The 16257-nt window shown below is 42.7% G+C and overlaps 1 protein-coding gene across 1 annotated transcript in view; it reads left to right on the top strand.

Moving 5' to 3' along the window:
- The window catches only part of dnah9 (dynein, axonemal, heavy chain 9), a 162337-nt gene that overhangs the window by 2391 nt on the left and 143689 nt on the right, over positions 1 to 16257 (top strand). The window contains exons 2-11 of the mRNA XM_031323915.2: positions 1286 to 1482; positions 1914 to 2072; positions 7639 to 7769; positions 8313 to 8524; positions 10738 to 10971; positions 11128 to 11295; positions 11701 to 11817; positions 12074 to 12224; positions 14100 to 14214; positions 14599 to 14667. Coding sequence (XP_031179775.2) covers positions 1286 to 1482; positions 1914 to 2072; positions 7639 to 7769; positions 8313 to 8524; positions 10738 to 10971; positions 11128 to 11295; positions 11701 to 11817; positions 12074 to 12224; positions 14100 to 14214; positions 14599 to 14667 — 1553 coding nt within the window. The remainder of the gene's footprint in view (positions 1 to 1285; positions 1483 to 1913; positions 2073 to 7638; positions 7770 to 8312; positions 8525 to 10737; positions 10972 to 11127; positions 11296 to 11700; positions 11818 to 12073; positions 12225 to 14099; positions 14215 to 14598; positions 14668 to 16257) is intronic.

Here is a 16257-nt window from a genome sequence, read left to right as displayed (position 1 = left end):
CATGCAAATGCTGCCACTGCGCGCGCACACACACACACACACACACACACACACACACACACACACACACACACACACACACACACACACACACACACACACACACACACACACACACACACACACACACACACTCTCACACACACACACGCAAAGACATGCAAATGCTGCCACTGCGCGCGCACACACACACACACACACACACACACACACACACACACAGATTTACAGAAACTAGTGTTTGAGAGAAGGCATGTCAGCCATCCTCTTTCTTTCACTAGTAATACAGTTTTTTACGATTGCTATGACAATTTTTTTCAATACTTTTAACAACATTCCTAAACTCTTAACACAGCACAACATCCGTCTGTGTAGGCTATACATTTAACACATTTCTTGTTGCTCTGACACAAAATGCATACAGTTAACACAAATTTAAAATGCTTGAACTTCTTTTACACACAGGCTCAACCAAGACCAAAACAATGGATATTTACTGCCAAATTTACAAATGCTTTCACTCTGTATGTCAGAACAGATAACAACATGTTCTAAACCTAACTTATAGGCTAAAGTCAAAGTGAACAGCTGTTCATATTGTAAATTGAAACACAAATATATCCCCTGGATTTTGTTCCATTGCTACTGAGAAACAGCTGATTGAAGTTATGCAAATAGATCGATCACAGCTGATTGACATCTAGGAAACACACTCAGGTGTTGAGGTATGACAATATGGTAGTACATACAGTAAAATAGGTCCTATTTGAACAATATAGATGAACACAAAGAAAGGAGGAAAATGCCTGCACGAGGGAGAGGAAGACGAGTACCAAGACAATTCTGTCTCTGTCTTCTTTTTTTCATAGACCGTACATTCTATAAAGCTACTCTGAGATGGGTCATTCATTTTTTGTATTGAATTTCTGCAGCAAAAGAAACAAAATGCATGCATTTACTAAACCCAACAAAACAAAAATGTAGAAAGGCTTCAAGAGAAACTGCAGTGCAAAACACAATCTATGGTCAATACAATATACTATTGTCTTTTATAAAATGAAAAAAAGCATAAAATAAAATATAATGAAATAAAAGCTAACATAAAATAAAATATGATATATCTTTGGCCCATGCTTCATAATTTGTACTTTTACTTTTGATAGTTACTCAAAGTAAAATTTGGAATACAAGACTTTTCTGAAGTAATATGATGTGAATACTTTTTCCACCACTGTCTGCATCAAAGGTTTCCTCCAAAGCAAACACTGTCTTCATTGTCCTGCAGGTTGTGGCCCCACTGCTGTCCAACAGTAGGAACCACAGTGAATGGCCCCAGGTCGTGTCCCAGGACGTCAGACGCCACGTCCACTCCCTCCAGACCAATGTATTTGTGGTGACAGGCCAAGTCCAAGGCAAGACCCTGCTGCCTCTACCTGCAGGCTGCAACCGAGTGGAGCAGGCTGCCCTGGAGGCCGAGCACAGGTAAACACACACGCACACGCACACACACGCACACACGCACACGCACACACACACACACACACACACACACACACACACACACACACAGTGCGTTTCACTATCTTTGTGGGGACCCGTCATTGACATAATGCATTCCCTAGCCCCTTATCCTAACCTTAACCATTACAACTAAATGCCTAACCTTAACCCTTACCCTCACCCTAACCATAACCTAATTCTAACCCTAATCCTAAAACCAAGTCTTAACCCTCAAACAGCCCTTTAAAGTTGTGAGGTCCAGCATTTTGGCCCCATAAAGCTGTCCAGACCCCACACACACACACACACACACACACACACACACACACACACACACACACACAGGTAAACACACACAGGTGCATGTCAATGCATCATCCTTAAGGCAACACTTACCTGCTAATACTTCACAGGGGGGAGATAGTGGATAAGAGCATCATTCACTCCTTGGAGTCAGCAGTGATTGAGTGGAGCCATCAGATCCGCGCCGTCCTGAAGAAAGACTCCTCTGAGGCTCTGCTGGAGGGCAAAAACCCCACCCCACACACGGAGCTGCTCTTCTGGAAGAACAGGTCAGCACCTCCCTAGTTACAGTCGTCCCTACAGGACTCACAGTTCAATTGTTTCAGATGTTTTGCTGGTGCTAGGGGTTTCACAGAATAGTCAACTATTCAAATATTCCATCATCAAAACTAATAATCCATGCGGCGCGTTATGGTCGAATTATCGTTCATCTGTGGTTTGAACATGGTGCAGTAATGAAGTAATGAAGTCAATGTATCCGATATGCATGGGATTACATCAAATACGCAGCAGGAGGCGCTGTGGTCGAACAAGTCCGAGTTGTTCTCTGCAGTGCAAGGAGGTAAAGCAGCGGACATGGAGCAGGATGGAGCGGCACAAAGCGCTTTTGTTATGGTGTTTCATTGTGGTGAATTTGTGTTTGGACTGTTTTTAGCCTATTTTCACTTGCCATGTGAGGAAAATGGGTAAATGATCAATTTCCTTATGACAGCTCATTCTGCTGTGTGTCAGCCCCTATTGATGCTTTTCATTAAAGGTATACATATTTGTTGGTGAGATAGGCCTGGGTATTGTTCAGAAAATGTTGATACCGATACCAATACCAATACCGTGACTTCAATACCTCTTCCTGAACGATACCTGTTCCTGAACGATACTTTTTTCAATACCAATTTTATAAAACAAAAATGAATTACAATGCTGCATGCTGTTTGGCTCACTGACGTTGATGAGATTTACTCCTTAGGTATTGAAATTGGGTATTGAATGACGAGGAATTTTTCGATACTCAATACTTTAGAGGCGACACACACACACACACACACACACACACACACACACACACACACACACACACACAACCCTGTTATGCACAATCAAGTTTTAGACATCATTTCTTTCAGGAGAACCTGGGCTATCAGGATATGTGTGCTGCAGGGATGCCACATGAATGTTATGTTTATGTATGACTATAAAGACAAAAGAAAAGACTAAACGGAAATGAAATCTCACAGAAATGTATTGAAATCACACAGAGAACAATAATAACTAAACCTTTTGGCTTTTGAAAATTGTCATCACGAGTCTTGGCAATCAGGGGAAACATAAATAAAGTATTTCGTTTTTATTCTTTATTTTCGTAGAAAAAGATGACTAAATAGCCGTTAAGCCGTAGATGTATCGCTCTGGATTTATTGGGCAAAGTCTCCGAAAGCCACTGACATTCCCGTTCGGATTACTAAGCTTCTGGAAGGGCTACAAAGACACTGAAGGACTCGTAAATCTCCAGCTGTTAGCTACAAAGCTAATAACACGCCGAGAGGCTGGGTTCAATTGTCGCGGAGTAAAGGGGAGATTATGTGAGTTGATTTTTGTATTCATTATTATTTATTTATAACGTAGTTTAAAACTAGGGCATTAAAAACTCTACCGTGTTTTTAATGCACTAGGTGGTGCTATGCTCCAGAACACTGGGCTATCAAGTGAAACTATATTTCTATTCTTTTGTTGTACCTATGTAGCAGACTTATATCTTATGAGGCCAATATCCTCTGCTTTTATCATTTCATATCAGAATATTCTTCCTGTGTTCCCTGCTTCAACATATGCAATTATGGACTGCATTTGTTCCAGTTACGCAGACTCTCTCTAACTTAGCGAAGCCATAATGTAATCCTATACAAAGTTAGGATTTCCTCACGTCTAGTCTCACATTGCCAGACTTTCCTGCACAGCGCTGCGGAGGAAGGAAAAACGTGCTCTGGTTTATTGGCATTTCTTTAAACCAATCACAATAGTGTTGGGCAACGGTGCCTCTGCAAAATAGCCTCGAGAAGGAACTTGTTTTGGTGGAACATGTGTAGGCCTACATTCAAAAGTTGTTTTAGTCGTACAGAAAACTCAGATTGGACAGATAGTCTAGGTAGCTGTCTGGATTTACCCTGCAGAGATCTGAGGAGCAGTTAACCATAGTCCTCAGAAATCCACCGGAGTTTAGAACGCCAACACAAAGAAAGTGGAAGGTAACGGACATCCGGCCCAAAAGAATGACAATTAACAATCCCGGAAATGAAACGTTGTCGATATAGACTAGTTCACATTTAATCACTGAATTCAAACTAAATCACACCCAGAGCTTTCTCCCGCTGCAACAGAGCTCACACAGACAATCTGTTCAATCTGTACAGACAGACATAAATAGCTTGGAGGAGAGAAGCTGCAGTGTATATGAATATTATATAATTTGTCATAATATCAAATAATGAATATGCATCACCCAAATATGCTGTCTGTGTTGTTTTTATTAGTTGATTTTCTAAACCCTGAACATCCTGTCCATGGCTAATGACGGTTTATCTAACTACAGTAACTTATGGCGCCATCAAATGTTACATCCTGTTGCCATATTCTCTTTACTTTAATGACCATATGATTAGATGTTTATGCAGCATGTGCACAATAATGCCACTTCTGAAAATACTGTAAAACTTTACATTCAAGCAAAAAAAGGGAAAAATCCTCGTAATAATAAACTTGACCTGACAGAAAAAAACATTTGAGTAAACATTTTTGAGTAAAATGATGTGACTTTTAACCCTACGCTTTTATCCAAAAAGTTAGTTGTGTCATCTTCAATGTATTATCTGTCTGCTATTTGACATCAGTATGGCAAATTATTTCAGCCTCCAGGCTTGTTTCTGCAGTCTCTGCCAGGCCTCTGTATTCTCCCAATACACACACAGAGACCTAGTGAATAAAGCCCTCGCTGAGCATGAATGGTCAACGAAGCTGTCAGTCATTATGATGCTCCCCAGATGGCCGCCGGTACAAAACGCAGTAAATAGCCGTTCAATCGTGGATTTATCGTTCTGGAATTGCATGTATTACTAAACTTTTGAAAGGGCTATGAAGACACAAAAGACCTTTTTGGAAAGGGCTAGCTCTCGGCTAATCAGCTAGAGCTACGGCGAGACAATCGGTCCAAAAGTCGCGAAGCAAACGGTACATACGCGCAAGTTGATTTTTGGATTCATAATTATTTATTTATGTTACAAAGACACTGTAATTCCATGATGGATAAAAAAAAAGCTTCTGGATGGGCTACAAAAAAGTAAGTCTCTATAGCGTATTGATCTGGAGATATTAAATAAGACAGCACGTGAATTTGTATCGCCGGCGATATAGCTGACCTGGTAGTGTTTAAACAGTTAAAGGAGAATTCCGGCCAATTTTTACGTTAATCTTGATTGCTATAAATAAGCGTGTACTTTCGATTGAAAAAAAATCCGACCTGAATCGGTGCAGGCAGCACGGAGTAGCTATGTGTATGAGCTTCCACTGAGCTAAAACGGCAGTTGTCGGGGCAAGTTTTAGAGTGCCTTTGTGCCTCTTAACAGACATAAAATGCAATTAAAATGTCTGTGCAACATGAACAGGGCCCTTATGTGACAACAAGATGTGTTTTCAACTCAGACATTGTTTAAATTCACCTACCCTGGTCCCCATCTCGATCCTGCCGGTAGCTGCCCCCTCTAAGTTGATTAGTTGATGAATCGGTTGTGTTTTTTATGCTTTTTCATGCTGAATGATTAATTTCTAAGAAACTTCTGAGCACATCTCTGGTACACACAAGATATAAACACTTTACAATAAGGTACACAAAAATGTAGGTAGGTAGTGAGGAACGAATGAAGAGTGAATGAGGAACGAATGGTTAGTTAATGAGTAGTTACTGATTGACTGGGATTCAAGCACTAATACTTAGTTACCGATTAACAGATTGGGAGTCACTGTATTGATGAATCATTTGGAAATCAGTTACTCTGTTCATGGGATTTCCCAAGTAGTAATAAAATGAATAGACATGGTACAGGATGACACTTATAATATATTTTAATAATTATATTCACAACACATGGATATTCACATCCAAGGTATATTCTGTAACATTAGCATTGTTGAACAATTGTACACTGCTGCAGGGCATGCTTTAATCCTGCCACCCTGGGTTTCATGCGCTGTTGAGCGGTAGTTAAAGCTATAGTGCGTAGTTTCTGTCTCCCCCATGAGGAGTTCTAAGTAATGTCAACAACACTGTCGGCACGTCCACATGATACAAGCGTTTGGTGATGCGCATGCGCCCCCACCCCTCCTCCACACAGTTGCTAGTAGCCAAGGAGGACATGGAGGATTAAAAAAACATGATGGGCTCTTCAGAAGAGGTCATTATCTTCACTCGAGTTTCTGAATCACCGGAAAGTCACCGGACGCCACAATCTTCTGAATATAGCCATACTAAGAAATACAGAGAGAGTTGTGTGGAGCTGATAGTCTTATTTAGCTTTGTAGCAACTCATTTGGCAATGGCTTGAATGTAACGGACGTTCATTAATATAAAAAAGTTACGCACTAAAGCTTTAAGGACCAAAACTGCTACTTATTAATGAATGATTACCTAACCTTAATTACCATTACTGAAGCATTGTGCGTACCTGCTAATAAAGTGATGCATCATACTGAGAGGTTAATCATTAACGAATGATTAGTAAGGCATTAACTACCACTGGCAAATTATTGTGCATACCTGTAGATAAAGTGATGCATTATACTGAGTGGTTAATCATTAACGAATGATTAGTTAAGCATTAACTACCATTACTGAATGAGTAACTACTCATGAACTAATCATTTGTTCCTCATTCATTAATACAGTAACTACCAGTCTGTGTTCCAGTAACTAGCCATTAGTGATTGAATCACAGTCAATCAGTAACTACTCATTAACTAACCATTCGTTCCTAATTTGTTTCTCATTTGTTCCTCATTCGTTCCTCATTAACTACATACATTTTTGTGAACTTTATTGTGCTTTTGCATAATTAGGCTATTTGTGTAGAAACTCAGTTTTACAGATCTGTCCATTAGATCAACTAATCGAGGACAGTCCTACTGGAAAATAGAAATGTCCCGACAGCTGTGATAGAGCTCAGGACTCCACTGTTTAACGTATAACGCTGTGATGGAGCTCAGGACTCCACTGTGTAATGTATAACGCTGTGATGGAGCTCAGGACTCCACTGTGTAACTTATAACGCTGTGATGGAGCTCAGGACTCCAATGTGTAACATATAATGCTGTGTGTTGAAGTGTAGAAAGTACAGACTTGCTGTCCGATCCTGACCTTGTCCTGTCTCCATGTCCATAATTCATAATTATGAGTAATTAATGAAGTTGCTGCTATGGTGCCACATGCGTAAATGTGCACAGCAGCCCATAGTGAACTCGACATGAGCGTGCCTCCGTCAACCAAAGCCACACACTTCTTCTACACGCTCTGTAATGTTTATGGACCAGTTTTGGTGCTGAAATGTGGAAAATGTCTGATGTTTAGATGTTGTTCCTTTGTGCAGAGAAAGCCTCTATAACTTACAAAACTACATCGTCTTTGAGGACTGCCGTGAGATTAGTTGGGGCACAGTGAGAGACCGCCTGAGAGCCTAAGACCGTAGGAAGGACTTCAATCACAAACGTAGAAATGGACTTCACAGTAGCCAGTGCATCACAAACCAGTGGCCTCCTGCAGATGTGACAGAAAGCTTTTTGTTCTCCTTAAAGATATGCAGACCTGGAGTGCATCCAGTCCCAGTTACAGTCCTCGAAGGTGAATAAGATGGCGATGCTGTTGGAGGCTGTGGAGAGCAGCTACTCCCCTGCTTTCACTAACATGCAACAGGATGTCCTTGCAGGTAACGATACACCTACAGTATACACTTGACAATATAGAGAAATTCTTATGATGATCTATCATTATTAGTAGGCCTGTAACAAGGTTTACATACTTGTCTAAGTGTTTGTTCAGATATGCCAAATAGTAAGTGATTATTGGTCGGACTATATATATTTATTATTATTTCAATTGTTAGTTGTTGGCACTTGGCCCTATACACGTTCATAGCAACACAAATGACAAGGGGGTGGATACAGTTAGAAACAATGTTTTATGATAATACAGAGGTGTGGTTTACTTCATAGGCTGTTTACCTGTGTTATTACATTATCTGGATCATGTGACAGTGATGTAACCAAAAGATTTATCCTGGAATTCATTCAAAACTTTTATTTGTTTCTAAAAGTAATTTTTAAATAAATTTGACTAAAAGAGACAATTATATTGTTAATCTCAATTATTTCTGAGACAATGAATTGTACTGCAGCATTTGTAATTGTTACCGCTCTAATTATTCATATTTTGTGGTTGAACTGACTGTGATGTCCTGGTCCCTCCCCAGCCCTGGAGGAGGCGAAGGATATCTGCCGCTACCTGAGGCCCCTGCAGCGTCTGTTTGAGGACATGGAGACCGCTGAGTTCCCTGATGTCCAGGCTCAGATCGGCCCGCTGATGCACACCGTGTGCCTGGTGTGGGCCACCTCCAGATACTACAACACCCCCGCCCGCCTGGTGGTCCTGCTGCAGGAGACCTCCAACCTCCTTATACAGCAGGTAAGCTGAACGCTTTGCTCTGTGTCCCGCGGCCATTGATGCCAAGAGCCGGCTTTTCTTTGGTGTAAGCAGTCGTCACGTGGCTGCTGCTGAGATTTCTGGAAACGTTTGTTTTTGTTCTTCTCAGCCATGAAGGCTCCACTCTTCATGCTATGAATTCCTTATTGTTCTCTTGTGTTCCGTTTTTTTGGAAACACCCCTTTGTTTTTGCTGCCAGTAATGTATAGTGTAGCAGACATCCTGTCCCAGAGCAGGCAGAGATTAACCCAGCGAGCCCTGTTCACAGCCTGGGTCTGAGTCTGAGTCTGGGTCTGGGTCTGGGCCTGGGTCTGAGTCTGGGACTGGGTCTGGGTCTGGATAGATCAAGGCCAGCTGTTTGCATCCAGTTATCATATAAACTTAGCACAAAAAGTAAGGAAATTTGTGTTTGGTATATTATTTCTCTATGGTAACATTGCTTTTTGGCAATAAATCTTATACCGTTGGAAAGCCTGTTTAGTTCCCTTTCAAATGGTGCTCAGCAGCAGCGCTGAGTATGTGGGTTGCGTCCATGAAAAATTTGCCAAATCTTCTCTGCCAATGCCAAACAGTTTATTCTGCCATTGACTTGTTTGGTGTTTGGTGGATTGGATGATTCCGCCTACGGCAGTTGGATCGTAGGGTAAAAATGTGGAGAAGACGCGGAGAACGCTATGCTGATTGCTGATCTGATAGAGTAACACCTTTTGGTGGAGGCAGTGTCATGGTGTGGGGCGGCATCTCCCTCACTGGAAAAACGAGGCTTATCATCATTGGAGGCAATCTCAATGCAGAGAGATATAGAGTTGAGATTATGCAAGTATAGAGATTCTGCAACCAGTGGCAATCCCATATCTCCACCGTTTGGGACCGAACTCTATCCTCCAAGATGACAACGCTCGCCCCCACATGGCAGGGTTTATCAGAGACTACCTCCAGAATGTGGGAGTGGAGAGGATGGAATGGCCTGCCAGCAGTCCTGACCTCAACCTCATTGAACACTTGTGGGATCAGCTTGGGCGTGTTGTTCGTGCCAGAGTGACCAACACAACCACGTTGGCTGACTTGCGACAAATGCTGGTTGAAGAATGGGATGCCATCCCACAGCAGTGTGGGACCAGGCTGGTGACCAGCATGAGGAGGAGGTTCCAGGTTGTTGTGGCTGTGTATGGTTCTTCCACACGCTACTGAGGCTCCTGTTTGTGTAATGAATAAATTGTTAAATTGCCAATATGTCTTGTTTCTTCAAACTTCAATCATCCAATCCACCAAACACCAAACGAGTCAATGGCAGAATAAACTGTTTGGCATTGGCAGAGAAGATTTGGCAAATTTTTCATGGGCACAACCCACATACTGAGCACTGCTGCTCATCCCACAAATGCATGTTCCTTACAAATGGGGCACCATTTGAAAGGGAACTAAACAGGCTTTCCAACGGTATAAGATTTATTGCCAAAAAGCATTGTTACCACAGAGAAATAATCTACCAAACACAAATGTCCTTATTTTTTGTGCTAAGTTTATAAAGTAAATCTGTGCATTGCCTCTGTGGTTTCCAGTGTGAACACGACAGAAGAGGCGGAGTGAGAGGATACCTACTGCTCTCGGGAATGCACACGACTGTTTGTGGCTGTGGTCTAAAGTTGATAATCGTCTTTCAGATCGCTGTGTGACTAAGACAGTGATGCAGGACATTTTACCGTTGTCCGAGGCCCCCCCTTAGTAACTGTCTTTCCGTTTGTGAACGGCACTAACGCACTTTATAGGGATAACGTTGGCAGATTGATGGAATAGATAGAATTTTTTGAATTGTGGGTTTCGAGCTAGCGACCGTCTATTTTGCTGGCTGAAATGACAACTGTCACAAGCACATTTTGTCAAATTTGGTTTGCTAATCAACTGAGCTAATTGGAATAATTGGAAGGAGAACCATGTAAACAGGTCTTAAATGAGCAATTGAGAGTTTCATACGTTATATCATACTAGAAGCTGAGACGAAAGCTACATGTCCCAGGCAGAATGGTAGCACAATACAAATACACAACAGTGATGACACTGGGTCGCTGTCTGTGCTGCCCCAGGACAGTTATCGCTGTCACAAATGACAAAGCTTTCATGAAATGGGAATTATTAGCTAAACATGTTATCTGTTCCTATAACAACACCTGAGCTGTGCTGCTGTGCACCACCAGGCCCAGGTGTATGTCGCCCCAGAAGAGGTTCTGAGAGGAGAGGCTTCAGAGAGTCTCTTGAAGGTGCAGACCAGCCTGGACATTCTGCAGCTCTTCAGGAGCACCTATGAGGACCGGAGAGCCAATCTGAACCAGTATCAGAGGAACGGGAGCTGTGTGAGGCCCTGGGACTTCTCCCCCCTCTTGGTCTTCTCTAGACTGGACCGCTTTATTGACAGAGTCAGGACCATTAAGGCGAGTATGGAAACAGGATTCATAATAACCGTCTGCAAATGTCTGCAGTTGTTGCTCTGTGGATAGAGATGCCAAAGTTAAAATTGCCTAATTCTTTACAGTGAAACTGCACTTTAGCTTGATTGCCCTCCACTTTCCATGTTTATTTCCCCACAGGACGTCCTGTTGACAGCTGTGGACCTGCTGAAGCTAGAGAAATTGGAGATTGGAGGCGTGCGAGGCCGAGCCCTCAGCCAGCAGGTCCAGCTGCTCCACCAAGAGTTCGTGGACACTTACCGATTGTTCACAGAGAAGCCCTATGACTGCCTGGACCTCGACAACAGGGTACAGAGTATTAGTATCACAGGCTGCATGGCGTTTTTGTTCACTTGCCTGCTAAAAAAAAATAGGCTGTAGTTTTTTAGAGCAACTTTAAAGTTCAGATCATTTTCACAAAGGTTTTTTGAAATACGCTGAATACTTCTCAGTACATACTCTTGATTTCTCAGGCTGGCAAACACCACCACAGCCTGGTGTGCCTCTTCCCAAATGAAATGGAGTTTTTCAGTGCTTATTGTTGCTTAAGCAAGAAGTTCCTGAAGTATAGCAGTTAAAGCAATTTACTTAGCGTGTAAGAGGCAGCCAGTGCTCCCGCTGGATGGCTTTGAGTCAGTGAGATGTGAAAAGGAATGTGCTGTGCTGGCTCTGCATTAGCTGGTGTGGTGTTTAGCTGAGCTATCTGCCCTGCAGAAGTATGAAGAAGACGTGAATGAGTTCAAACTGAAGGTGGATGACACAGACCGTAGACTGGGAGCCATCTTCTGTCAGGCCTTTGAGGACGCCTCGGGACTAGAGCACGCCTTCAAGGTCTGAGAACCTAATCTATCTCTGCTTCTCTCTGTCACACACATGCACACACACACACACACACACACACACACACACACACACACTGCACACACGCACGCACGCACACATGCATGCACGTACGCACACATGCATGCACGCACACACACACACACACACACACACACACACACACACACACACACACACACACACACACACACACACACACACGCGCATTCACACATATTTATTAAAACTTATCTGACTTCTGCAGGTTCTGGATATGTTTGGAAGCCTGCTGGAGCGCCCCTTAGTTGCCACAGATGCTGTGGCCAGATACCCTGTCCTCGTGTCCCTGTTTGACAAAGAGCTGGACTGCTGTAAACGCCTTTACAACAAACACATCCAAACTGCAGAGGAGCTGGGTGAGCAACACTTCACAGAGAGCCGTATGAGTGAGCAGAGCTTCTGCAGAGTGTCAAACCAGTTTGCTTTAGGCATAAATCAACATTTAGATTGTGAAGATGAAGATTGTAATGTTTAGGTAAGGATTAGAGATGAGCGGGGTTAACTTAGGGCGTTTTCACACCTGAAAGTCCGAACCAAGGTCCGGACTAAGGTTCATGTTTTCGTTACATTGTATACATTTGATCCGGTAAGTTTTGGTTTCACACTGCAGTTATGCAAGCGTACTAAAGATCTATACGTGAAAAAACTACGTCCTGCCGTCATCACATACGTGAGCTGCGTCTCCAGATACTTATAATTGATTGGTTTGTAGACAGGCGTCCCCGTCCTCTCGTCTCCTCTCTCTGTGTCGGAGTTTTTTCAACTGACTGCTGCTCTCTCCTACTGCCGCGGCTCTTTTTGTTTTGTTGTGATGTTGAGAAGCAAGACACGGGAACTTTCTTTCTGGAGCATTTATTCAGAGACAAACGGAGACCTACACTGTACATTTACTACCACTTAACAAGTAAACTGCTGATGTATTCTCAGCTCTGATAGCAGACAGCTGTCTGCTCTGAGCGCATTCACCATCACACACTCTCTCACGTACAGGCTAAGCACCGAGCTATTCCTTAAAGGAGCTTCCCCGGTCTTGTAACACAAGGAGAGCCTGCCAGAGCTTCTTGTATTTGATCCGAAAGTCCGAACCATCTAAAAAAGGCTTTCACACTATAAACGAACCGGACCATGGTTCAGTTTGGTCTGGACCGAGACCACCTCTTTTTATCGGACCAAAATTTGGTCTTTTGATCCGGACCTTGGTCCGGGGGAGGTTTCACACCTGTAATTCTGGTTCGGATCAAACTGAAAAGTCCAAAAGTCCGGACCAAATGAGGTGTGAAAACACCCTTAGTGTGGCTAAAGCAAACATTATGCAGATACTTTGTTCAGGTTATGAGATGCATAAATGCAGTGTCTCTAAACATTGAAAATAACATAAAAAGGTCAGCAGCAACATGTCTGTTCAAAAGGAACGCCCTCAATGGAACGAGCAGACTTTGTGCCTACAATGCCATGCTCTGCATTTCATACATGACGCAAAATGATCATGATTGCTGAAATCTTTATGTGCTGCTCAGTGTGTACGCTACTGAACGTGTGTTTGAAGGAGAACACAGTTAACCCTGCTGCCTTCGAAATCTTTTGAATGTAGTTTTTTCCAGAGGCAGAAATGTCAGAAAAAGATATTTCAAAACTTGGGGATATATAATCAAAACCGTTATTGTGAGTAGATAGCACGAGAGGTAATGTGTTTTTTTATGTTTGAGTGAGGGGGTTCCCCCGAGGTTTAACCACAGTGTCGAGCATTGTTTCATGTCCTTCATCTGTCTCTCTGTCTCTCACTTCCTGTCACACACCTTCATACCTAGATCGCCTCAGGGACACTTTGAAAGGGCACATTGGCTGTTGAATGAATGAATGAATTAAACCTTAATTGCCCTAGGGGAATTTGCTTTGCATAAAAGAATATGAAAATAACATCAATTTCCATTCATGACAGCAGATAACATAAAACATAAGCAGCATAAAAAGCATCAGTAGAGATTAAAACTGGGATGGTTTTGATTTTAAAGACCCTACACACCCATAGTTTATGTTATGTTAAGTGTGTGTGTGTGTGTGTGTGTGTGTGTGTGTGTGTGTGTGTGTGTGTGTGTGTGTGTGTGTGTGTGTGTGTGAGAGTGAGTGAGTGAGTGAGTGATTGCATCGGTTAGGGCGGGACAACTTAACCTGGTCCCAGTCTTATTGGTACATTGACTTTACATTGATTACATTGACCCCCCCCCATCCAGGTTGGACTCCAGTGAATAAGAATATGCCAGCAGTAGCTGGCGGGCTGAGATGGGCCCAGGAGCTACAGCAGCGCATCCAGATCCCCTTCTCCAAATTCAGACACCTCTCCTACCCGTGAGTCTCCAACACAGCAGATTGAAAAAAGAATGTGGGGTGGTAATGGCGCAGTGGATATGACACATGCCTTTGGTGTGGGAGATCTGGGTTCAATTCCCACTGCGATACATCAATCAATGTGTCCCTGAGCAAGACCCTTAACCCATAGTTGCTCCAGAGACGTGCAACCTCTGATATATAGCAATTGTAAGTCACTTTGGATAAAAGCGTCAGCTAAATGACATGTAATGTAATGTTGGTGTGGTCATGCATTCAGGGTTGCTCTGTCAGCTGTTTTAAAGGCCTCATTAAAAAGGTGTTATATATAGGTAAATACAATGTTTTGGCATATTGGCCACTGGGAAGATCGTCATGGGTTGTAAAATGCCATCTTCTCTGCAGGTGTCTGGAGTCTGCAGAGGGAGCCCGGGTCATCCACAAGTATGAGGAGATGATGACACTACTGGACAGGTGTGTGTGTGGGTCCTATCTCAGTGTATTACACTACATGTCACCATGCTCAGGTGTATGGATTGCTGAATAAAAAGAAAAAAGGAAGATTAAACAGTGACAGAATAGGATGCCTCCTTATTGGACTGTAAATATAAAAAACAACATTAGCTCTGTCTCTGACATGCTTTTTTTTCTGTAATTTCACACCAGCGCTGTTTTCAAACGGAACGGTTGTGATTCCGTTAGTTGAGTGCATAACATTTATGAAGAAGCCGCTCTGGAATAGCACGAGGACATGCAGCTCCAGGCTTGATTTATGTTCTCATTACTGCGGCGCTGCTCTGCAGATTATCCCGCAGGACTCCCATAATCCCATGTGCTCTGTTGCTGCTCATTGATGCCAAGTGAGAAATGGCCTTTTAGACCACATCCAACATTAGAACCTGCAAGAGGAAACATACTATTGGGGGGGAAATGCTATTTGTGTAAAGCTGGATCAAGTCAAGCCGAGCTGCATGAGAGTCAGAGAAAGATTTCTATACTTTTGAAGAAATGTCCCCATACAAAGACGAGAAACATCCCACACCGTGAACCTGTTTGGCCCTTTGCCACAAAACCTCTCTAAGGTTACAACTTCATTTGGGGGGGTAATGTGAGTATCATGACTAGTAAACTGAGATTTTGGATCCTTTAGAATCATCGTCATTCTGCATCATCACTACACTTCATAAGCAAGTCAAAGCAGCTTTATTTGTACAGCACATTTTACATACCTGCAAACTAGTCGCTTTTCGGCGAAAATCGCCGTTTTGAATGGGAAAATGTCTTCCACGTGAATTGTGTAGATCCGAAGAGTTTTTATCTGATGGGGGGGGTCCGAGACCCGGTGCTAATACAGCACTGGTGCCTTAACCACCGTTCTCTACCGGACCGAATAGCAACGTGGATTTCGGTGCCTTATTTAGGTGCCACTTAAATGCCTACGTTTCTCTCTGATGCTCCGAAAACGGACGTTAGAGGGAACTGAAACATCGCCATCGGTGAAATAAGTTATTGTTATTCCATTTTTAATAAATCATTTAGCTTTGACCCTGTGGACTTAGCAATACACAAGCCGATATATAGATATATATCTATATATCTATATATATAGCCTTGATTTAAAAGAAGTGAGAGCTGCAGCAGTTATCTGGGAGTTAGTTCCAGATCTGTGGAGCATAGAAAGTGAACGCTGCTTCTCCATGTTTAGTTCTGACTCTGACAGAAAGCAGAGCTGACCCAGACCACCTGAGAGGTCTGGAGGGTTCAGAATGGAGCAGCTGATCAGAAATAAACCATTCAGTGCTTTATAAACCAACAGTACTATTTAGAAACCAATTCTCAGAGAGACAGGAAGCCAGTGGAAAGACTTCAGAACTGGACTGATGTGATCCACTCTTTTGGTCTTAGTGAGGACTGGAGCAGCAGCGTTCAGAATCAGCTGTAGCTGTCTGATTGATTTTATAGGGAGACCTGTAAAGACACTGTTAAAGTAGTCGGGTCTCCATACTCTCATCACTTGTTGTGATTTACTGGGCTTGAGAGTCTCCACTGTCATTTTTTTGCATC

Source organism: Sander lucioperca, chromosome 5, assembly GCF_008315115.2.
Source record: "Sander lucioperca isolate FBNREF2018 chromosome 5, SLUC_FBN_1.2, whole genome shotgun sequence".
NCBI lineage: Eukaryota > Metazoa > Chordata > Actinopteri > Perciformes > Percidae > Sander > Sander lucioperca.
Note: the sequence above shows the minus strand (reverse complement) of the source record. Positions and strands in the feature narration are given on the sequence as shown.